We start from the raw sequence: 22927 nt of genomic DNA on the forward strand, positions 1-22927 counted from the left end.
AAAATATCTCTTACCTCTTTATTAGTCAGTAGGTCGCTCTGCATCTTTTTATCCTGCCACCTTCTGCCCTGCCTATTTTCCTTAGGTTACAAAGGAAAGTAGATTACTTGTCCTGTGCAGCCTCCCACATGCTGGATTTTTCTGGCTGCCTCTTTGGTTTTCTTTTTTTTGAGACACCTAACCTCACTACCACCTGACTAAGGCTGGCCTCGAACTTGAGGTGATCCTCCTGCCTCAACTTCAGCAGTGCTGGGATTACAGCTTTGCCATTGCCTGGCCCCTGGATGCCTCCTGTTGACAATCTGATGATCCCTAAATTTCTGGTACTATATACACTGCTAATTAGATCTAGAAGCTTGCCTTAACTCAGGTTTACTATTTTTCAGTAATTACATTTGATAAGTTTTATTGTACATTTCCAACAAAAGGTACACATTGTCTCATTGTGTCTCATTTGTGACAGAAGCAGCCATTGCTGATCATCAACTGGACCTGGTTTTTCTAGTAGGGCTTTGTAAAGTGATGGAATTCTATGTTTTCCTCTTCATTCTAAGCTGAAATACTGATCACCCTTACTATGACCCCTGGCTCCCAGGTGTCTCCACTGCACAGTCCCCAAGCCCGAGGAAGAGAAGCTTCTCTCACAGTCAGCCCCTGCTGGAATTTATACCCCCAGCAATGCCTCCTGCCAGGCACCAGTGGGTGCCAGATGAGACTGAGAGTGTCTGCATGGTCTGTCACAAGGAGCACTTCAGTATGGTAAGTGGTAATGGTTCTCAGATCACTGCAAGAAAGGAAGGGTAAGCTCAGGGTCATGAGCCTGAGTTGATAATCCCCTCCCCAGGTGATATTTCTTCAGAATTTTCAGAACTGTCAAACAATACTTTGGATTTACCTTTGACCTGACACGCGTATATTTTCTGGACTTAGGTGGTAGACATCCTCAAATAGCTTTAAATTTTAAAGTCTTTTCCATTCTCATGACATTAAGAAAAAATGGAGGAAACACCAAATGTTAGTCTTATTTCTAGTTCCCATATCGTTCACAAAAGCTGATAGTGTTTACATGTGCTAGTGCAGGCCAAAGAGGACCTGTTTTCTAATCCTGGATCTGCCCCCAATTGCAATATGACTAATACTTTTGCAAGTTCATCTGCCCACTTCTAAACTAGGGATGATAAATTAATTGGCTCATGGAGCTCTTAAGACTAACTACAGCCGAGCAGAGTAATGTACACCTATAATCCCAGCACTCTGGGGGCTGAGACAACTGGATCACTGTAAGTTTGAGGCCAGCCTAGGCTACATAGTGGGTTCAAGGCCAGCCTGGACTACACAGCAAGACTGTCTCAGAAAAAAAACAAAGACTAAATACAGTGACAAATGTTACCACACTTAATGTAGTATTAGCCTGGCAGATCAGCTTAGTGCTGATGAAAACAATGGTGATGTTAATTTACTGTATCTATATGATGTCTGTCAGTATCTTACAGTGAAATGAGCAAGTACTTGTAGTAAAAACATTTGGAAAAAGGATATTTTCTTATCATCAATATCATGTAGAGATGTGGTCTTGATTGGCTCAGAAAGTCATTTCACCATTACTTTTTGCTATTTCCAACAGTGCCACCACACATAAGTAAAATTTGTCAGGAGCTATTGATTGCAAAACTGTCCAGGAGTTGGAACCTTTGCCCACCACCTGAGTGGCATCCTAAAGCATCAGCTTTGTGAGGGCAGGATTTTCAGTAGAGACCTGAGTACCACATTTGGTGTTTTTAATAAGCCACAGGTATTTCAAACCAAGTGTAAGTGGCTGACAACAGTCTCATCTTCACTTCCTCCTTCTCTCTTAAAACCTAATGGCATTCCTCAGTTTAACAGGCGTCATCATTGTCGCCGCTGTGGCCGGCTGGTATGCAGTTCCTGTTCTACTAAGAAAATGGTGGTGGAAGGCTGCAGAGAGAGCCCTACTCGCGTGTGTGACCAGTGCTACAGTTACTACAACCAAGAGTGAGTGTCCTGCAGCAGGGCTGGTCCTCTTCATGATCACTGCACCCTTCTCTGGAGCCTTACACTTCTGGGAGTCTCATTGTGGAGAATGTTTCAAATCCAGAACGCTTCACAGAAATACTAACATTCACTCTGCAGTGCCATTAACTACACAGTGAAATGTTTGTAGACTGATCTAGGTTTCTGTGTTAGTTGGCTTTGTGTTGCTGTAACCAAATAGGTGAGAAAATCAACTTAAAGAAAGAAAAGTTTATGTTGGCTCATTTTTAGTAGAGCTAAACAGGTTTCAGAGGTTTCAGTCCATGATCACCTGGCCCAGGGCAGAAACATTAGGGCAGAAGGGCATGGTGGGGGAAACCATTCACCTCGTGGCAGCTGAGAAGCAGGAAAAAAGGGAAAGAGCCAGAGAGGAAGAGGCCAGGGACTATGGTTCCCATTAGGCCCCACCTCCTGTGTCTAGCATCTCCCAATACCATCAGAGCACAATCTCTTCAGTGTAATCCACTGATAAAATCAGAGCCCTGGGGGGGGGGAGGGGAATGGCATTTTAGATCTAACTGTCAGTCACAGAAACTACTAAGAGGAAGTAAGGTTAAGGGCTAAGCAGTGTTCAGAGTTCTTACTTGCTGTATTATCTGAAATGAGGACACAGCTCTTCTCTCCCTCTCCAGCCTGAGGCCACAGATCTTTCTTCACCCCTTACTGATTTTCTGGCCACTCCTGATTCATGTGGTCTCATCTGACTGAAAAGGACCTGTCCACACCTGTCAGCTATTTGAGCATCACTTGCATCAGCTCTAATCTGAGCAGTCATGCTGGCTTGTTAGTACAGTTAGACAAGCTCTCATACTTTCCTACACATAATTCACCTGCAGACAAATTGCATCAGCTACTCGTACCCCTGGCAAGACAGATCAAGATCGTGTTTACTGACTCAGTCTTGCTAAACTTTTTCCACTCCTAGTACCAAACCAACATGAAACTAAAACTCCTGAAGCACCTAGCAAGATGAACCAAAGCAACTAATAAAAAGCAAAATTATTTTGAGTTTTCTATATTTTACTGTATTTAATAGACTTGACTGGGTTTTATATTCAAGTCAGTAGCATTTTTGTAGGGCATTTTGTTTTGTTTTCCAGTGCTGGGACTTGAACCCAGGACCTCCACACTGAGCTGTACTCCAGCCCTTTTTATTTATTTTTTATTCTGAGACAAGATCTCACTAAGTTATCCAGGCTGGGGTCAAACTTGCAGTCATCCTACCTCAGCCTCCCAAAGTGCTGGGGTTACCGGTGTATGTCAACACACCCACTTGCATTTATTTTAATGTGAACATTTTTGATCATTATTTGCTGTGATGATTACAATGGCATAGACAGGAAGACATACCATGCTTATTCTGCAGTTTCTGTGGCCCTGATATACCACTGTCTTCCTCCTGCAGGTGCAGGACAGAAATTACCCATACTGCTGAGATTTGAAATTGCCAGTTAATATAAGTGGGGGTTCTTTTATCTGTAATCATGCTGCAAAAATCACTTCCCCCTAACCAAGGAGGATGGCCAACAAACAGACCACAAGTTGATTGGATAAGTGCATTAGTGCAGCACTTACAGCTCAGCCTTTGTGGTCAGAAGGATTTCCCAGAAGAACCCTTACAGGATAGGCTTCAGAGAATGAGGAGTTGGTCAGAAAAAGCCAAAAAGACCACACCCAAATGGGAATAAAAGGCAGAAGCAGGAGAAAAGTGCAATTGGTTTGGGGAACTGTAAATAGGTAGGTGAGGAGCTGAGGTTCTGGTCAGTGGACCCTGGATTTAATAACTGGTAGCTGAATTGGGAGAAATTAATTGATGGTACAAAAACTTTGGGCTTGTTCTCTGATGTCACTGGGGCTGATCAGGAGGTTCCTCATATAGGTAATAGACATTAGCTCTGACTTGTGGCATTAGAACTTAATGTTTGCAAGCACCAGCAGAAGTAGGCCAGGGCTGGTATGAAGTAGGATTTTTATAGCGTAAGCATAGATCACAGATGGCAGGACACGGCTTCAGGAGGTAGCCAGGCCAAACCAGAAAGGATTTTATCTGTTGAACTGTGAACATAGAATATTTTTACCCTGAGAAGCAAGAAGCTACTGAATGATTTTAAGTAGAAACACAATGTGACCAGGTTTGCATTTTTAAAAACTTGCCATAGCTGCCAAGTAGAGAATAGGTGAATAACATCCAGGAAACCACCGGGGAATCTATGACAACCTCCAGCAATAAATGATGAAGGCCCTCACTGAGGCAGGCACAAGAAAAGGGGTTGTAAGAGATGGACTGGTGAGACATTGGCTGTCACAGAGGAGAAAAGAAAGGAGTTACAGATGGTTCCCTGGTATCTGACTTCAGTAAATGTCAATGTCATACACTTGAGGGAAAGGAAGAATTCAAACATTTAATTTGTCTTTCTGTTTCTAGTACACCAGAAGAGAATCCAGGCCAACCAGAAGGTAAGACCTAGTTCTTTGTTTATATGCTCAGAATTGGCTCTATCTTTGTATCTATTGATACACTGTTTAGTAACTCCATCCAACTCATTTGCCTAAGGAAACTCTTGACCTGTTAACCTATTTCCCTTAAAGTTCATCATATTAACCTATCACAGAGGCCCATTAGCTAATGGCTCGTTACCTCCTGAAGCCATGTCCTGCCATCCATGACCTGTGCTCAAGCTGTAAAAGTCCTCTGTGTTTACCACCAGGCCTGGCCAACTTCTGCTGGTACTGTTAAGCACCATGTCCCAATACCACAAGTCAGAGCCAGAGTCTTATTACCTGTATCAAGAACCACCTGGACAGCCCCAGCCAGCATTGAAGAGGCAGCAATTTGGTCTTACCTTTTAGTAGAATCTTTCCTTCCTGTCCAGCCCCCTTCACTGCCATTCTACCACCCGATGCTCCCTCTTTCCTCTTAGGGAATCACCGCTAGTATTTTGGCTACTGTCTCTCATCAGTAGGTTAGTTTTTAGTGTATCAGTGACTCAGCCATCCACTTGAGAAGCATGTGCCTTTCAGGGTCTCTTAAGTGAAGCAGCACAATCATGACAAACACTGATGTTTATCCCAGATCTGTGTCTAGGAAAGGCTTGAGGTGCCTAATGGGGTTTGCTAATGGAAACAAAAAGGACCAAAGAAAGTTAAAGGACCTTCAGACAACTAACAGTATGTGCCTGCAGTTGACGCCAGCTCACTGGACTAAGCCAGACTGCACTGCCAGCCAGGGACTGACACATAAATAACAATTCTCTTCGCAGCACCTGACAGCATGAAGACTGAAAGCCTTCCATATTCAGCTGTGGTGAAAGTGCCCAAAGCCGCTGAGGTGGAATGGATTTTGAGTTTGAATGGGGAAGAAAATGAGTTGGTACGGAGTGAATTTTACTATGAGCAGGTAATACAATAAAACATTACTTAAATTTCTGTATGATGTAAATGGCAGGAAATACAGAGATAGGTGAACCCATCCTGGCCCTCCTTTGCTTGCTGCTGTGTAATAGTATTAGAACTAAGACCAGTAAACTACTTATTGCCATCCAGGCAGATTTTGCGAAGCGTTTCAGAAAAATGTACAAGAAGAGACTTAAGCAAAGCTTCATAGAATAGATGGCACCTGTAAGATGTCAGTGCAAATCACAACTCTTTACTGTACAGCATTAGCTTTAGGGTTGATAGGAGTGAGAGGATGGCTAAGCTTCAGGATACAGTCCAAGAGGTATACCTAGAAGCTATGAGGATGTTAGCTCAGATACAGAAATCAATGATAAATGACTATTAAAATGTCCTGAAGAAGCCAGCAGTAGTGGTGTGCACCTCTACTTCCTGATACTTGGGAGGCTGAGATAGGAGTGTCATGAATTTAAGGTCACCTGTGCAAAACCAAAAAAAGAAAAAGGATTAAAGATAGCCCAAGATAATTTGACCCTTAATCTCTCTATAATCACAACTTTCTGGTTAGCTAAACAGTCTGCAGGACCTTTAATATAGATGTGGCTTCTTTGGGGAACTTCACAAAGGTGACAGTCACAGCCGATGCTTTGGCAGTGCCACTTAGGACATCTGAAATTTGATTAGTTCCACTTTGGTTTCACTGTGGAGTTTTTGACTCTGTGCTCCAAAATTTTTCTACATCTGAAATGGGGAAGAAAGTTTATGCGGTACTTCTGCATTGGAACAGTGCTTTTGTCCCTGAGTTCACTGTGTATTTCTCTCTTCTGCCACCTGGCCAGGCTCCCAGTGCCTCTTTGTGCATTGCCATCCTGAATCTGCACCGGGACAGTGTTGCCTGTGGTCACCAGCTAATTGACCATTGCTGCAAGCTGTCCAAGGGCCTCACCAACCCAGAGGTGGATGCGGGACTGCTCACTGACATCATGAAGCAGCTCCTCTTCAGTGCCAAGATGATGTTCGTTAAGGCTGGCCAGAGCCAGGACTTGGCTCTTTGTGACAGGTATGTGAGTCTCCATCCTTTTACACGGTGATAGCTGCTGCTTCTCATCTCACTATTATTTTTCATGTCTCTTCCCCTGTCCTCTGACAGGACACACTAAAATGTTTGTATCTCACATTGATGCTGATGCAATACTCCTCCGTCACAAGTAGTCTTTCTCACCGTGTCTTGTTGGCCTGTGTTCTTTTCTTTCCCAGAGTGTATCCTTAAAATAGTTTCTCTCGTTATCCCCCATCAAGAAGAAACTAAAGACTGGCTAGTTAATTTATAATTAAAATCATCTAGGGAAGCACCTTTAGTGACGAGCTGGTTGTTAAAGGAAATGCATCCTCCCTGAATGCCCAGTGATTAGCCTTGCACCAAGCTCCATCCAACCCCCGACTGTGACCTGTCGGAGCTCTGGATAACAGATCTATAACAGCACCTCCTTGGAGAGTGGTTGGTCCCTAGGTCATGCTAGCAGTCTGAGCTATAAAGTGGAAAAGGAGTGATTGGGCCTCCCCGAGGCTTCTACACAAGCTGCCTTGACTTCACTCATTAACTTGAAATCGAAAACTAATTCCCTGCTCCTCTGCCCTTCCCCAGATTCATGCTGAATATTCCTAGCAGCAATCCTACCCAGATTTAGGAGTAGGGAACATACTTGTCTTTGAAGTATAAATGCTGCCCTTCGTCAGATCCTTGCTCGGAGAACCTCCCAGCTAATAGCTTTGGGCCTCAGTTTGCTTCTCTATCAAATGAGAATGATAGGAATAATTATTTCATTGTTCTGTTAGGAGAATAAAATGAGACCATCCATGTCAAGGGCTAAGAAATGATCCCGGTGCATACCATGTGCTCCAAAAATGTTAGTAATTCTTTTTATTTCTGAGACTGAGAAAAGCAGATGAAGATGGGACAAAAGTAGGCAAGTTGCACTATTTTGTAATAAGCAACAATGCCTCTTACATTATTTTTCAAGTTGTTGAATGAAAAAATAGATATGTATTAAGTAAAGTTTTAAAAATAACAATGAAAAACCAGGCATAGTCGCATGTACCTGCTGCCTCAGCTGCCTGGGAGGATAAAGACTGGAGGATCACCTGAGCTCAAAAATTTGAGGCCAGTATGGACAACAGCAAGACCCATGTAAATAAGTAAATAAAAAAATATATGAAGGACTGATGGTAAACTCATAGGTACAACATATGTTAACCAATCGCCAGTACTCCCCTAAATAATAACAATGAAAAGAATCAAAAATCAACCAAATTACTGAATGGAATGGGAGGACGGGGAAAAAACCCCAGAAACATCTTGACATAGCAAAAAGCAGAAAATAAACATGGAAGAAAGGTTTAAGTTTCAAATATTAGTAACATAAATGAGATAACGTCTATTAAAAGAAAAAGAGGGCTGGGGTGTATCTTAGGGTTAGAGCATTTCTGTAGCATGTGCAGGGGCTGGGTTTGATACACAGCACAACAAAAGAAAATATTCTGATGGGGGGTATTTAACATCAAGTTCTATATGTCTTTTGAAGTCTATAATAAGTGGAGGAAATATCCTTTAGGCTGAGGACAGCAGAAATAAAAGAAGCTCATCAGTGAAATTCTCACCCATCCCAAAGTGTCATGGGCTTCCTGGACAATGTGCAGCTATGGTTTCAACTTATGTGTCTTTTCTTGCCCAGACTACATTCAGGCATACTCCCTGTAGAGGACTGTTATCTTTCCATTGCTTTACTGATAAATGGGAGGGGATTTATCTCTCATGCGTTGGCATGCAAACCAATGAAGCACCCTTGGTTAGCAGAGCATTCTAGTGTTTCTAGCTTCATACACTGCTCTGGTAGACAAACAAATAAATATGTGTTTACAAAATCCTCATCATCTATGTCAAATAGTCCCATTTTTCAAATGTACAAATATGTAATGGTTGCAAGTCTGCTTCTCTACACTTTACAAAGTTAAGGTTGAAAATCACTAGTATACAGAATCCCTTTACCTAACTGGTGACCAGTTAGGGTCCACAGGATTTTTAGTAGAATTATAACTCAATAATGTGGCCTTTTTTCAGCAATGCCAGAGAGAATGGTCCAGCCCTTTATAAAGTTTTTATAATCCTTAAATGTCAGGACTAAGATCACAGAAGGAAATCATAGTGGGCTGTAAGAAAGGCCCATACTTAGCCCAGAGAAAAAATATCAAATTCAGACTAGAAACAGCAGGAGATAGTGATGTGAGAATCTGCCTTCCCAAATTAGCAGGGTTCCAAAGAAACAAAAAGTAACTTGTAAGCTCCCAATATTCAATGGAAAGCCTCGACTCAGATAGAAGCTCTGCACATCCCTACTCAAAAAATTAACAATAAGCCTTTAAAAAAAAAAGTTATAGACACTCTCCTAAGCTCTTTTGCTTGTGGTAAAAGAGCTTTTTCCATTGTATTCTGAAGACTCCCAGATATTACATTCATTTTACAGATTAGTAAGTTGAGGCAGAAAAATTAACAAAGCTGCCCCAGGACACAGAGCTACTAAACGATGGCACTGGGGTTCAGTCTGACTCCAGAGAGTTCACTCACGATATCGTGAAGGTCAGGTCAAAAACAATGGTGAGGGCTGGAGATTTAGCTCAGTGGCATAAGCGCCTGCCTTGCAAGCAGGCAGTCGTGAGTTCGATACCCGGTACCGATAAAAAGGAAAAAGACAAAAAAAAAAAATGGTGAATGTTTAAATTTTTTAAAAATGTATTACAGGAAAGACATAGTGCCATTAATCCCTCCCTCAAAATGCTCTCTTACTTTGGACACACTTATCCCATCATTTTTCCAAAGTAGTTCTCAAAGTCCCGTTTCCTGCTTCGTCCTAAATTGCTTCAAAATGTTTACTTTTCACGGTCATTTGGGTTTGGGGGAAGGGCCAGAAGTAACACAGTGCAGATCCTGTGGTTAAGATGGGCAAGGACATCGCATAATGTTTTTACAAGTCCTCCTTTCTACTTAGTGCCAGCCAAGTGCCAGCCACATTAACCATGTTTTGTATCACACCTCATGAAGACCCATGAAAGAGGGCCTCTAGAACTGCATCAGAAAGTGGCAAGAACGATAAGAGTGTTTGCATCAAGGATAGCATTTTGAGGGGGACTCATGGCAATGGGTTTTTTCCTGTAATGAATTTTTTAGTATAAACATTCTCTGTGTATTTCACTCCTTATAGACTGTATGCTTCTTAGTTCTCATCACATTTCATATTGAAAATGAAATAGAAGATTTTTGACACCAAGGCATCTTAGTAAGACTCTATGTAACCTCACTGCTCTGCCCTTTTCCTGCCTATAGTTACATCAGCAAAGTGGATGTGCTGAATATTTTAGTTGCAGCTGCCTATCGCCACGTACCATCTCTAGATCAGATCTTGCAGCCCGCTGCAGTTACCAGGTTGAGGAACCAACTACTGGAAGCTGAGTACTACCACCTGGGAGTTGAGGTACTGCTACCCCCCACGTAGTAAGGTGCCTTTACTTAGCCTTGCAAATAGGTCTTGCCAAGTCGCTATTGCCCTGACCCAAGGGTGTGACCAGTTCGCCAGCATGAGAATGGTGGCAAACGAGGTAGCCAGGAGGTGGTTGGCTAAAGGAAATGGAATCAGTCTTTGGGAGACTCAGGCTGGATGGCGGTGCAGTGACTCTCTCTAAAAGGAGCAATTTTTCTCCCAGGTCTCCACAAAGACTGGGCTTGATTCCACTGGGGCATGGCATGCTTGGGGCATGGCCTGCCTCAAAGCTGGGAACCTCACTGCAGCCCGGGAGAAGTTCAGTCGCTGTCTGAAGCCCCCCTTTGACCTCAATCAGCTGAATCTTGGCTCGAGGCTGGTCCAGGATGTGGTTGAGTACCTGGAGTCTACAGTGAGGCCTGTCATTTCCTTGGTAAGAGCAAAGCAGGCAGACTGCGCAGCTATGAAAGGAAAGCTCAGAAACAGAGGGCCGGGAAAGAGAATTGCCCTAAACTCAGTGACAATGCCAGTCCTGGCCAGAGGTTGCCAGTGTACTATTTTGCCTTTTTTTCCATTACATATAGTTAGACTAGTAATTAGGTATAGTTAGATAAGAAACAGAGTCTCCCTTTAAAAAAAAAAAAAAAAGCAAAATACAGAAAACCTTTTTTTTTTTTTTTTTTTTTAATGAAGATCATATGTAATCTCATACCCAAACTACTATTTTAGAGCCAGCCATGGTGGTGCATGTCTGTAGTCAATCAAATCTACTCAAGCGGTTGAGGCAGGATTTAAGACCAGCTGGGCAATGTAGCAAGACCTTATCTCAAGAACAGATTTTGGTAAATTGTCTGGTTTTTTGTTTGTTTTTTGTTCAGCAGTACTAGGGATTAAATTTAGTAATTCAACTACACCCCAAGCCCCTTTTCTGTTTCTTTTTACTTTGAGACAGCGCTCACTAAGTTGTCTAGGCTAGGATCGAACTTGTGATCCTCCTGCCTCAAGCTCCCAGATGCTAGAATTATATTCATGCACCACCATGTCCAGGTAATATATACAATTTTGTAGTCATATATTTTTCTACTCTTAAACCTAGAATGTGAGATTTTATCACACTACCAAATATCCTTTGAAGGTATTATTCACTGGCTACTGAGGACTCCTTGATCTCCATTTTTCATTCTTCCTCCTGTTCTGTCAGCAAGACGATGATTACTTCGCCACCTTGAGGGAACTAGAAGCCACCCTTCGGACCCAGAGCCTCTCCTTGGAGGTGATTCCCGAGGGGAAGATCATGAACAACACCTACTACCAAGAGTGCCTGTTCTACCTGCATAACTATGGCACCAACCTGGCCATCATCAGCTTCTACATGAGACATAGCTGCCTCCGGGAAGCCCTGCTGCACCTGCTTAACAAGGTAGGACTCCAGGACTCAGCCACAAAGGGCAGTGCCTGCTTCCCCAACATCTCTTGGGCCCCCTCTGACTTAAAGTAGCATTGAGCAGTGAGGTCAGCTCTGGCAGAGTCAGGTCAAAATGGAAGACTGGGCCAACACAGTCATTGTGCAACCGCTGTGTCACAGCTCTTAAACTCAGATCCCAAATCACTCTCCTGATTCAGTTCCTTTTCTCAAAACATGGAACAGAATCAGAGAATGATCTGTAGAAGGAGATGCCTTGTATGAGTCTTGGGTGCCTCGGGCACACTGCCGAACCTTCTGGGCTGCATTGGTGTCTACTCAGAGCTGTCACCCACAGCGTATCATGTATATCATGAAAGGAGAATGTGCTCTGCTCATTTTGTTTTTCCATCCTCCACCCCCTCCCACTGGAGGCAAAGGTGCTGCTGAAGTGTAGAATTTCTTTGGCACCCCTGATAAGCAATCAGGACTCCATTTCACTATGACCATTTGGCCTTCCTTCTTTATCTGAATATTTGATAGCTGCGAAATGGGTTACTTACCAAATTTCATAGAAAATTAATGGAGTTCAAGGTAAATGTTAGTATCATTTGACTGCCCTGAATCAAGCAGCAGCCTGTGAAAGTTTACGAATAGACATATCTTCTAGGATGGCTCCCAGTGAAATTAGTGGTTCACAGAATGTTGGTATCAGATCCTTCAGGACAGTGGTAGAGAAATGTTTTGGCCATGCCTTAGCCACCAACTAGGTCTCAAGAATCATGAAGAAGTCTTGTTACCTAGAATTTAATTGCTTTTTTCCTTTTACTGTTTTCAAATGAGTTTAGAGCTAAAGATAGTTCTCTTAAGCAGAGTGGAAATCATGCAGTCCTATTCCCCTGGGCAAGCATAGTCCAAAGAGTTAAGCTGCTTACTTAATCAGCTTAGTGGCAGCTGACGACAGCATTGTCCCTATTTTATGTTTCTTGGAGCTAGAAAGAAGCCTTCTTTTTATCTACTATAATCACAGTTACCCTTGAACTGAACCTTACCTTTATTCTTATGGAACCTTACCTTTATCCTTAAGCAGGTAAGGACTCAAAAATGCATTGCAAAAGTGACATCTGTGTGTGTGGGGTACGGAAGCTGATCTCTTTCTAGCCCGATCTCTATTTCCCTTTTTCCCATACTGCCTGCTCAGATGAACTTCCTAAAACATTAACACTCATGTTACTCCCCTTCCTAAAAGGGTTTCAAGTGGATTCCCACTCCACTAGATGAAGTCCAAGTTGTTTAACATGCTATAGGACCTACCAGGAATCGGCTCCAATATTTCACTTCACCACAAATCCTATCTCTATGCCACATGTCAGACTCAATATTTAAGCTACTTAAATATTCCTGATTGCATCATGTACTATGTTATCTCCAAAAGTCTTAAAACAGAAAAGAGATAGGATTGGAATCTTGGCAGACAAGGGAGGAGACTTGCAGGAATCCAGGCAGGTGATGGTGATGGTGATGGTGATGGTGATGGTGATGGTGATGGTGATGGTGATGGCGATGGCGATGGCGATGGCTTGGGTCAGTGTGGCACAGTGGAGTAGTGAGAAGTGGAGAGCCAGTAGGACTTGCTGATGAATTTGATGTTGGATTTTGGAGAGAAATAACATTCTAAGGATTTTGATCTGAACCACTAGAAGAATTATATTACTGTCTGGGAAAAGAAAGACTAGAAGGAGCACATTTCAAGGCACAGTAAAAATCATTGTTTTTGACGTGTTAAAGTCCAGGACTTGTTGAGTAGGCAATTGGCTATCAGTTGGATATACAGTTCTGGATTTCAAGAGGGATAAGCAAGGTGGGAACGGGTATTTAGGCATCATCAGCACATAGACAGCACTTCAAGCCTGAGACTAAATGAAGTTCCTGAGAGAAAATTTATAGACAGAAAAGAGAACAGTTTTCTCCTAAGCTCTCGGGAGAGTAAGAGGAAACAGCAGAAGTGATTGAGAAGGCGTGAGCAGAGATATAAAAAGAAAGGCTAGAAAGCTAATATCTTAGAGACCAAATAGTTTTTCTCAATTAAAATTAAAATTTAAGCTGGGTATGGTAGTTTATGCCTGTAATCCTAGCTACTGAGGATTGCAAGTCCAGGGCCAGTCTGGACAATTTAGCAAGAAGCAAAAAAGGTCTGGGAATGTACTTTGGCACTCCCTGGGTTCAACTCCCAGTAACAGAGAATTAATTAGTTAATAGAAGTAAAAATTGGAGAGTTTTCCAAGGAGGAGGAAGCTATCTTCTGTATTAAAAGCTGCTGTAGAGGCTGGAGGTACAGGTCAGCGGTAGAGAGTGCTAATATACTTTGGTCTCTGTCCCCAGCATGAGGGTAGGGAAGAGATGCTCATAAAGCAAGTGGAAAGGGAAACTAAGAGTTAACTGGTGGGATTAAATTAGGGGTGCCAAGGGACCTAAGTCATAGTTTCATCAGAATTTGGGCACAGAAGATTGAGCAGAGTGGATTCAAGAGAAAAGACTAGGAAAGAAAGTAGAAACAGTAAATGTAGAAAATTGTCAGAGTTTTTCTGCAAGAGGAAAAAGAGAAAAGAAGCAGTCCCTTAGAGTAGGATCCTGAGGTATCTGTGACACACAGAGGTTAACAAGCACTACCCTAGGATGAAGCTGAAGGGACGTGAGTAGGTGGAAATTCAGAGTGGATCCCAGACTATGTCCAAAGCAGGCTCCACACTTCTGACTTGTCACCTTGCACTGCTCCAGGAAAGTCCTCCAGAAGTCTTCATTGAAGGCATTTTCCAGCCAAGCTACAAAAGTGGGAAGCTTCATACTCTGGAAAACTTGCTGGAATCCATCGATCCAACCTTGGAGACCTGGGGAACATACCTGATTGCCGCCTGCCAGCATTTACAGAAGAAAAACTATTACCATATTCTCTATGAGCTGCAGCAGTTTATGAAGGTACCAGCACCTCCTGCTCCCCTCAGTAGGTGAAGCCCTGCCAGGCAGGGCAAGCTGTGCAAGAAGAGGGAACTGCACTGTTCCTTGATCCCTGGCCTTGCTATTTGACCCTGGAGCAAATCCCTCTTGCTTTCCAGCATGGTTAAATAATTAAATAATTCTAGGATTTCACCATTAACTAAGAGGCAAAGTTTAATCTTATCTGTAATACACTCTTTATAATTCAAAGAATGTAAAGGTAAAAATGATACAGAATTCAAAAGGTATAATGTCTTTAAAGAAAATGTGCAGAGGGAGAAGGAATGAGTATCTCTCAATCTGTCTGAGACTTGCCAACACTAAATCTTAAAGGAATTGAACTATTCAGTGCTGTTAAGAGTAAAGCCCTTGTGAATAAAGAATCAGAAATGTCCATTTTTTAGATAGCTTCAGTGGTGAAGTAGCGTCCACCTGAAGAGCTCCTCCATCAGTTCGCATTAGGATTTCTTACAATGAATAACACCAAATGTCAGTTCATCTGGTGGTAAAAGTGGTTAATGTTTCTTAGCAAGGCAGAAGAGAGGAGTGGGAGAAAAATATAGCGATATCGCAGGGTCCAGATCATGCAGCTCTGTTTCATGGGTGGAGCTCAGATTAGAATTCTCATCTCACTGCAGCTCCCTGATCTCTTTTGACAGAATATTCATTTTCCTCTTCTAGGACCAAGTCCGGGCCGCCATGACCTGTATTCGGTTCTTCAGTCACAAAGCAAAGTCATATACAGAACTGGGAGAGAAGCTTTCATGGCTACTTAAGGCCAAGGACCACCTGAAAATCTACCTCCAAGAAACATCCCGCAGCTCAGGAAGGAAGAAATCCACCTTCTTCCGAAAGAAAATGACTGCAGCTGATGTGTCCAGGTAGCTCAAGGAGGGGGAGATAGTTAATGCAGAGCAGGAGGACTGGGTTGAGTGTCCATGGGCATAAAGCTGTTCTCACCTATTCCCTAACTCTGAACCCTGAAGAAAACACATTTGAAAGGAATCATCCTTGCTTAACTGTGTCTGATACAAGCCTAGAAAGCCACAGAGGAACTTGTTGAGGGAGAGGGGAATGGAGAGAGGATTAGGATCACTTGCCACAACCAGATTAAACTTCACCCTTCTGAAAATGGAAGAAACAAAATGGGTCCCCTGTGATCTGGCCTCGGTGATCTGGTCTCCATCTCTATCGTGTGCTCCTCTCTTTGCTGAGTGCCAGTCACTGACACGTTTGTGTTCCTCAGTACACCTGGCCCTTTCTGCTGTCTGCTTTCATGCTTCCTGGTCCCTGTGCTTAGAACACTAAAGTCTAAAGCAAATGCTTTTCCACTCCCCAGCATTGCCTTGAGTGGCTTCATCACTGAATGAATTCTGGGTTTGGTTACTGTTCATCTCTCCTTCAGTCTTTGAACTCTGCAAGGGCAGAGCTCATGCCATTCTAGACCTCAGTTGTTGTACCGGGCACATAGATGCCCAGTAAGTACTTACTGATTCTATGCTGGGCCCTTGTCCAGTTCCACAAAGCAGCTGAACCACTGTGTCTATGTGAGGTACTAGGCTGCCCATTTTTGTCTTGTCACTCAGAGTGTTTTGGGTCCCTTCTCTCTTTGTCATTCCTGTGCCTTTTCCCATCTTCTCGTGCTTCACAGTCACTGGGCCCAGGCATCTTACCCTCCTGAGCATGGGCCATGCATTTTCTGTCCCCACAGGCACATGAATACACTTCAGCTGCAAATGGAAGTGACCCGGTTCTTACATCGGTGTGAAAGTGCTGGGACTTCTCAGGTCACCTCTTTGCCTCTGCCAACGCTGTTTGGAAATAACCATATGAAAATGGATGTTGCCTGCAAGGTAGTACAGTGCTTATCTCCAGCAGCCTACCTCTGTCTTTCAGAGAACTTAACGTAACTGCGATTCTGTGATTATTTCAGTTGTTTGTTTGGTGTCTCACTCCCACTTAACCCACTGGAACGTGAGCTGTGGATAGCTAAGGATCAAGTCTTTTTCTTTGTGGTGCTTTGCTTTACTGTGTTATCCAGGATGGCTTTGAACTCAAAATCTTGCCTCAGCCTCCCAAGTGCAGGAATTGCAGCCATGTGTCACCACACAGGGTGATCATGTCCATTTTGATCGCTCTTGTGTGTCTAGTGTCTGAATTGGGCCTCAACAAACATTTGTTGAGTAGTCCAATAAGTGGGGGTCCTCATTCTTTCTGAGGGGCTTTCCTAGTAATTTCTGCCTCCTTAAGCAAGTTTTCCTCCTTTTTTTTTTTTTTTAGGTCATGTTGGGAGGGAAAAATGTAGAGGATGGCTTTGGAATTGCATTCCGTGTTCTGCAGGTATGACTTGGATTATCTGAGATTGTGCGAAACACAGTGAGCACCTGACCACATTTCCACAGTATTCTTTGGAAAGCTTTTATTCCAAGCAAAGCAGATTTATGTGTACCTTAAAGTCAGGGTGGTGGCTTTTATAGAACTATGTCAAATGCAAAGTCTCTTTGACTTTGGCAAAAGCCAAATAACCAATGAAGTTACCAAATCAGTACCTTTTTGGTACCAGATCTAGGCCAGCTCCCCACAACCATTTCCCTGCAAAAACACTGCTCACCTTCCATCTCTGTAGGAGTTGGCTCTCGAAGAGCACTTTCTGTTACTTGTGATAAAAGGACACAAGTAGGGCTGTGGCACTACAGCAGGGGCTGGAGCAGGGGACCCCAAGGGACAGCATCTCTAAGCCCACCACCACCGGAGAGTTCCACACAGACATCCTCGGAAATAAATCAAGGATTGTCATTGCTCTGGTAGGCAGAGCACAGTGCACAGTGCTCATGTCCCAAGGATCAGCGATCCGTCTGGTGTGTTTCCTGCCAGCCATTTTCAGTGCTGAACAAAGCTCTCCACACACCACTATTCTTGTGGGCAGGCAAACAGGCAGCTCCCCACACTGCCAGGCTCTGTAGCATAAGGGTTAACCTAGACCAGGATGAAGGTGCCTATTGATCTGGCAGCTTTCAGCAGACAAGTCTTTGGCGAATTGGTCTGTTTTAATGGAGCACCAGATGTTTCATCACTGCGAACACCAATTCCCACGTTGACCCCAGGGGCAGGTAACTCAGGAGAGAGAAAGAACAAACTGGTCTTAGGAATTTTAATTCGAAGAAAGTAAGGTGCACTGTTTTAGATACTAAGATTACGATTTTTAAGGGCATACCCTAAATGTCTGCCTGACGTTTAAGAGGAACCTTGTGCTCATTTTTGGTTTGTTATGTTTGTTTTCTATTGTGATTATAATCAACATGGTGATTTTTAAACACTGCCTGCTTTGCCACTGTCCGTGTTCCCTCCCATGCAAAGCTCACCACCATGATCTGTTTCAGGACTTCCAGCTGGATGCAGCTATAACTTACTGCAGAGCTGCGCGACAGCTGGTGGAGAAGGAGAAGTACAGTGAGATCCGACAACTGCTCAAATGTGTCAGTGAGTCTGGCATGGCAGCCAAAAGCGACGGGGACACCATCCTCCTCAACTGCCTGGATGCCTTCAAGAGAATCCCACCCCAGGTGCGCTTTCTCCTCTATAAAGAAAATTCATGGTGATGACCTCTACCAGGAGGTGTCCCTCCATAGCCCCTTGCCTAATGTTATATGCATCTCTGTCTGTGGACTGACAATTTAATCTGCACCCTGTGATTTTAGAGGATATCAGAGTGGGGCAGAGGATGGCCTTTGAAGCATGTTGCCTGTAAACCGGTTCCCAGAATGACTTCTTTGTGGGGTGAATAGTGGCACATCCATGTGTGGAGGCCAAGGACCAACTTCTGGGGAGATGTTGCTTCTTCGCAAATGCCTGACTTGGTGTTTTCATCAGCTTTCTTCTGTTGTTCTTGTATTAGGAATGGAGTTTAAAAAGAAGGGTCAAGGGTTGGGGATTTAGCTCAGCAGCATAAGCACCTGCCTTGCAAGCAGGCGTTTGTGAGTTCGATCCCGGGTACCGTTAAAAAAAAAAAGAAAGAAAAAGAAGGGTCAGGCAGGTGTCCCCACCCAGAAGTCACAATGGCTGGGTTAAAACTAGACTGGGTCTTGGCTCCCTGGCAGAGGCTCTTCCCTCACCGCTGCTGTGTCTCTCTCCTGCACAGGAGCTGGAGGGCTTGATCCAGGCGATACACAACGATGACAACAAGGTGAGCAGAACTGATGGCGAGTGCCGGTGATGCTGATGACTAGCTCTCGGGCCTTGCTTTGTCACCCTTTGCTTTGCTCTCACAACAGTTCCATACTATTTGTACCTCAACTTCTTCATTATCCAGGGGTGAAACTGGGACTTGGTCAGGAGAGAACAGATAGGAAACAGGTGAATGTTGACTACCGCCTTTGCCTTCCCAGTTGGTTATCCCTGAGGTAAAAACAGCCTGTGGTACTCTTTAATCTCCATGTTATACTTAGGTTTCCCCTCAGAGAGCCCTAGGAAATCTTCTGTTTTTAGGCTCATTAACTAAATAAGGCTCCCAAGGAGGGCAAATATTTCTTTACCTTGGAAGGAAAAGCCTGCATTTAGCAACAACTGATGCAATCTTTTGGCTAGCAACATCCACTGGGATCTCCAGAGTAGGAAATGAGCAAACCTTTCTTCACTGTCTTTATAAGACATGGCAGCCAGAAGAGCAGTATCCCCTTCTGCATTCATTGCTGCCTATGAGATGGATCCTCCTGCCACCTGCCAACATGTCCCCAGGACAAGAAGGCAGCAAGAAAGCCAACGCAAATGGAGCTTTCCTAGCCATTATCAGAACAATGTTGTGGCAGCTGGCTCCCTTGTGAAGAACTAGCTTCTGGCAAATAATTTCTTACACAAACACAGAACCACTCTCCCTGGCAGCATTAGTAATCCTGGGCTGAATCTGTGGGACATTTTTCAGTGCAGAGGTTGAAAAGAACATGTTGGAAACATTCTCTCATTATTTCTTCAACATCCTGATGATATCCTTGGAAAGGATGAAATTCCAGTGTTTTGAAATACAGAGAATTCCTTTTTTAGAGTCAGAATGGGAACCCAACAGTCAAGGCAGACACCCAGATTCCCGGAGTCCCAGTCTGTGGTTCTTTTCTAAGTCTTTACTGAGCCTCCTTTTCCATAGGACAGAGGCTTTGTCCCTGGTAAAGATGTGTGCTGTTTCTAACCAATTGTTACAACTTCTTCAGGCTTTTATCTCTTAGCAACTGTTCTGATGCAAATAAGTAATCTTTTTTTCTCTCAACAGCTGTTCTAATGTGAATAAGTAATCTCAGGTCATAGGGTCCTACCAAAAACCAGCTTGACCCAATTCCTATTCCAAACTCTGGCAAAATACCCTTCTTCTCTTGCTAAGGATTTCACCGGCCAGCTTGTGATGTTTTGCTTATGTAGGAGCTGACTGGGGCTGAAGACCTGGGTGAGCACTCACCCTACAGCAGCATGCACATTGCCAGACAGCAGGACACTCCAGACCCCTCTCCCCAATGGTAGGAGGCCATCTATAGCTGAGCTTAGAGAAGATGCTAGTGATCATGTGGGAAAGAAAGGATCATTGTGCTTAGAGGAATAGTCCCCTCCACTGTGCAATAGAAAGCCAGCTGCCTGGTGGAGCTCATGAGGACCTCACTGTTCCCAGCCCAGAGCAGCTGCTATCCAGGGAGGAGCTGGTGAGAGCTGGACCAGTGAGGGAAGGAGCTCTCACCACCACCAGAGAACATGGGAAATATGTAACACAGCCCTTCCCTCAGAAGTGAACTGCTTCTGATCCAAACAAGAGAAGCCACATCAGTCTAACTACTGGAGTTAAACCTTAACTGGAAATTTTTTTTGAAGTGTATGTATCCATTCCAGCTCCCCACCTCCTAATTTCCTGTTAGTATCTTTTTTGTTGTTGTTGTTACTGGGAATTGAACTCACGGCCTTGCATTTACCAGGCAGGCACTTCTGCCACTGAGCTATATCCCTGGCCCCTAATTTCCTGCTAAAAGATTTAAAATCATCAGTTTGAACACAAAGGAAGAGAGGATGGGAAATCAGTGAGTCAGAGAAAAGTATAGTGGTATAATCATTCATTTGCTCATTCATTCATCCATTTAATGAATACTCATTTATGACTACAGGCTAGGTGCTTTTTTATTTTGAGACAAGGACTCACCAAGTTACTAAGGTGCCCAGGCTGGATTTGAACTTGTGATCTTTTTGCCTCTAACTTTTAAAGTATAAAATAACACGATGTAATAGATTAATGTCTGTACTATCTAGAAAGTTGCTATAATACAATAAGACCCAAAAACCTTGCTATTAATTTGATAGGTGAGATTCAATATCTGTCTACCTGAGCTTCCTGATGCAGCCGCCTGTATTTGTTGATGATTCTCCAATGACAATTTCCTCTCCACTGTCTCATGTCTGATTGCCAGGTTCAGGCCTACCTGATATGCTGCAAACTGCGTTCTGCCTACCTGATTGCGGTGAAGCAAGAACACTCACGGGCCACCACCCTTGTGCAGCAGGTGCAGCAGGCTGCCAGGAGCAGCGGGGATGCAGTCGTGCAGGACATCTGTGCGCAGTGGCTTCTAACAAGCCACTCCCGCACTTCCCATGGCTCAGGCTCCAGAAAGTGACCGCTGGCCGCAGAGCTAGAAAATGTAGCCTGAGCATTCTGGTGACAGGAGCCATTCCCTCCACCTCCTTCCCACTGTGGAATGGGACTCATCTGGCTCTGCCCCAGGTCGGAAAGAGCTGGATTGGACCCTTACTTGCCTGTTTGGGCAAGGACAGGACCTTTCACGCAAGTGCCATGTTTCTGTACAGTTGTGGACTTTGTGTGTGTTTATCTGGAGATGGCCAGTTCTTTCTACCTCAGAGTGAGTATGTGCACACTGTACACACCTGTGCATGCTCCTGCACACTCATGTTTACGCCCCGAGCATTCTCTGAACAAGTAAGCCTGTCCTCCATTGAAATGAGGCACTTTAGACTTCTGCCTGTCTGAAAACCTTTCCTGCGTTTTGGTTCTTAACCCGGGTTGTCCTGTTTGTACACAGTCCCTTCTGGGTGGACACACTTACGTAGCTCCTCATAACTAGAGGAATTTTATAGAAAAATCGGAGAGTAACACCAAAAGGATTGCTTATTTTCCCTTCCCCAAATTCAGAGATGGCTTTGGGACAAGTGCCATCTCTGGAATAAAACTGCTTTCCAGGTGTCTCTGTCACAAGCACAAGGAGTTGACATGAGTCTTTGGAAGGTAGAAGAAATAGAGGGTTTTCTGAGTACCAATATCTGAGTGTCCTGGCTGACACCCAGGCAGATGGGGTTCTCACCACATTCATCCAGGGGTGAGGGGAAGGAAGGGCACTCCAAACAGGACAGGGGGTGGTTGTTTACTCAAAAGCACAGAGCTGGCGCTTGTGCATAGCCCCACTGCCAAGAGGATGGGTGAGGGAACATGGTTCTTTCTTTGAGAACCTGCAAAGAGAAATAGTAGCCAGCCAGACTGAATGGCTGGACTTTATCTGCTTGATTTCCATTCCTCTTTGTGCCTCTCGAATAGGTCAGGAAACCACTTCCCCTTCCTTCCTGCTTCCTTCAGTCTTCTGGAGACTGCAGATGGTTATGCGGACACTGGGTCACTGAAATAGCAGTGCATTTCTTTTCCATCTTAGAGAGTCAGGGGCTGGACTGTGGACAAGAGTTAGAATAAAAGGACAATGAGCAGGTCACATACAGTTGGTAGAAAACTAGGTGAAGTACTTCTTTAATGTGCAGCAGCTTGTCTTTCCACCTGAGGTGTGACAATATTTGAGAAAATATATGTCATACTCAATGACTTGGGCCTTCAAGGAGGGCCTAAAGAAAAGGTCTGCACCCCTCAGTCCCACCAGCTGGAGCTCAGCCTGTTGATCTCATCTTTGATGCTGAGACAAAGAGAAACTGGAAGCCAAAGCCACTATCTCTGGTGCTTAGAAATCCTGTGGAATTCCCTCTGAACCTAGTTTTCTAATAGTAAAATTAACAACTGTTGTGGACGTCTATCAAGTTGAAAGTGGTAGTCCCCTTAGAGGAAAAAGACTGTAAGGGAAATACCAGATCCCTTTGAGGTGATGTTTGACAAGTGACCTTCCTTTCCTTGAGTCGGAGTACATCCAGCGCCCAGGAGAACATTGTTGCCTGGCGTCCACTCACCCTTCTGAGTCTGCCCTTTTTGCACTGAACGTAAGCACTTTATACAAGTGGATCACAAGTCTCAAGGCCCTGAATATGGGACGTTAACACCAGATTTTCCTGACATTTCCCTCTAAATAGCTGAGCTATAAAGTAAGTAGCTGTTGGTCAGACTGACATAAGATGAGGCTAACTGCGCATAATGCTGTCGTCTCCAGAAAAAAACACTAAAACAAATGTACACAATGAGGAGTCAAACGTTTAACCGTGAGCAAGCCACAATAAAATGTCTATCTAAGTAGTTTCTTGGTTTTCTGAACTTCTTTGTGCTGTCTTGCTCTTTCCCATCCTTTTTCCTCGTGTTCTCAGGAAA

At 43.9% G+C, this 22927-nt stretch overlaps 1 protein-coding gene across 4 annotated transcripts in view; it reads left to right on the forward strand.

The window, feature by feature from the left end:
- Zfyve26 (zinc finger FYVE-type containing 26) overlaps positions 1–22855 on the forward strand; it is a 62945-nt gene extending 40090 nt beyond the window's left edge. For all 4 annotated transcript variants that reach the window (XM_063241188.1, XM_063241187.1, XM_003472367.5 and 1 more), the window contains 15 exons: positions 596–759; positions 1877–2013; positions 4478–4509; positions 5313–5449; positions 6285–6505; positions 9824–9971; positions 10201–10410; positions 11179–11397; positions 14158–14355; positions 15055–15254; positions 16085–16226; positions 16654–16713; positions 17754–17936; positions 18512–18556; positions 20808–22855. In XM_063241188.1, the coding sequence (XP_063097258.1) occupies positions 596–759; positions 1877–2013; positions 4478–4509; positions 5313–5449; positions 6285–6505; positions 9824–9971; positions 10201–10410; positions 11179–11397; positions 14158–14355; positions 15055–15254; positions 16085–16226; positions 16654–16713; positions 17754–17936; positions 18512–18556; positions 20808–21011 (2300 nt within the window). In that variant the 3' untranslated portion in view covers positions 21012–22855. The remainder of the gene's footprint in view (positions 1–595; positions 760–1876; positions 2014–4477; positions 4510–5312; positions 5450–6284; positions 6506–9823; positions 9972–10200; positions 10411–11178; positions 11398–14157; positions 14356–15054; positions 15255–16084; positions 16227–16653; positions 16714–17753; positions 17937–18511; positions 18557–20807) is intronic.
- The last annotated feature ends 72 nt before the right edge of the window (positions 22856–22927 follow it).

The sequence above is a fragment of the Cavia porcellus genome, unplaced genomic scaffold (assembly GCF_034190915.1).
Source record: "Cavia porcellus strain 051 isolate PalLab524CR breed Dunkin Hartley unplaced genomic scaffold, mCavPor4.1 scaffold_31, whole genome shotgun sequence".
Taxonomy (NCBI): Eukaryota; Metazoa; Chordata; class Mammalia; order Rodentia; family Caviidae; genus Cavia; species Cavia porcellus.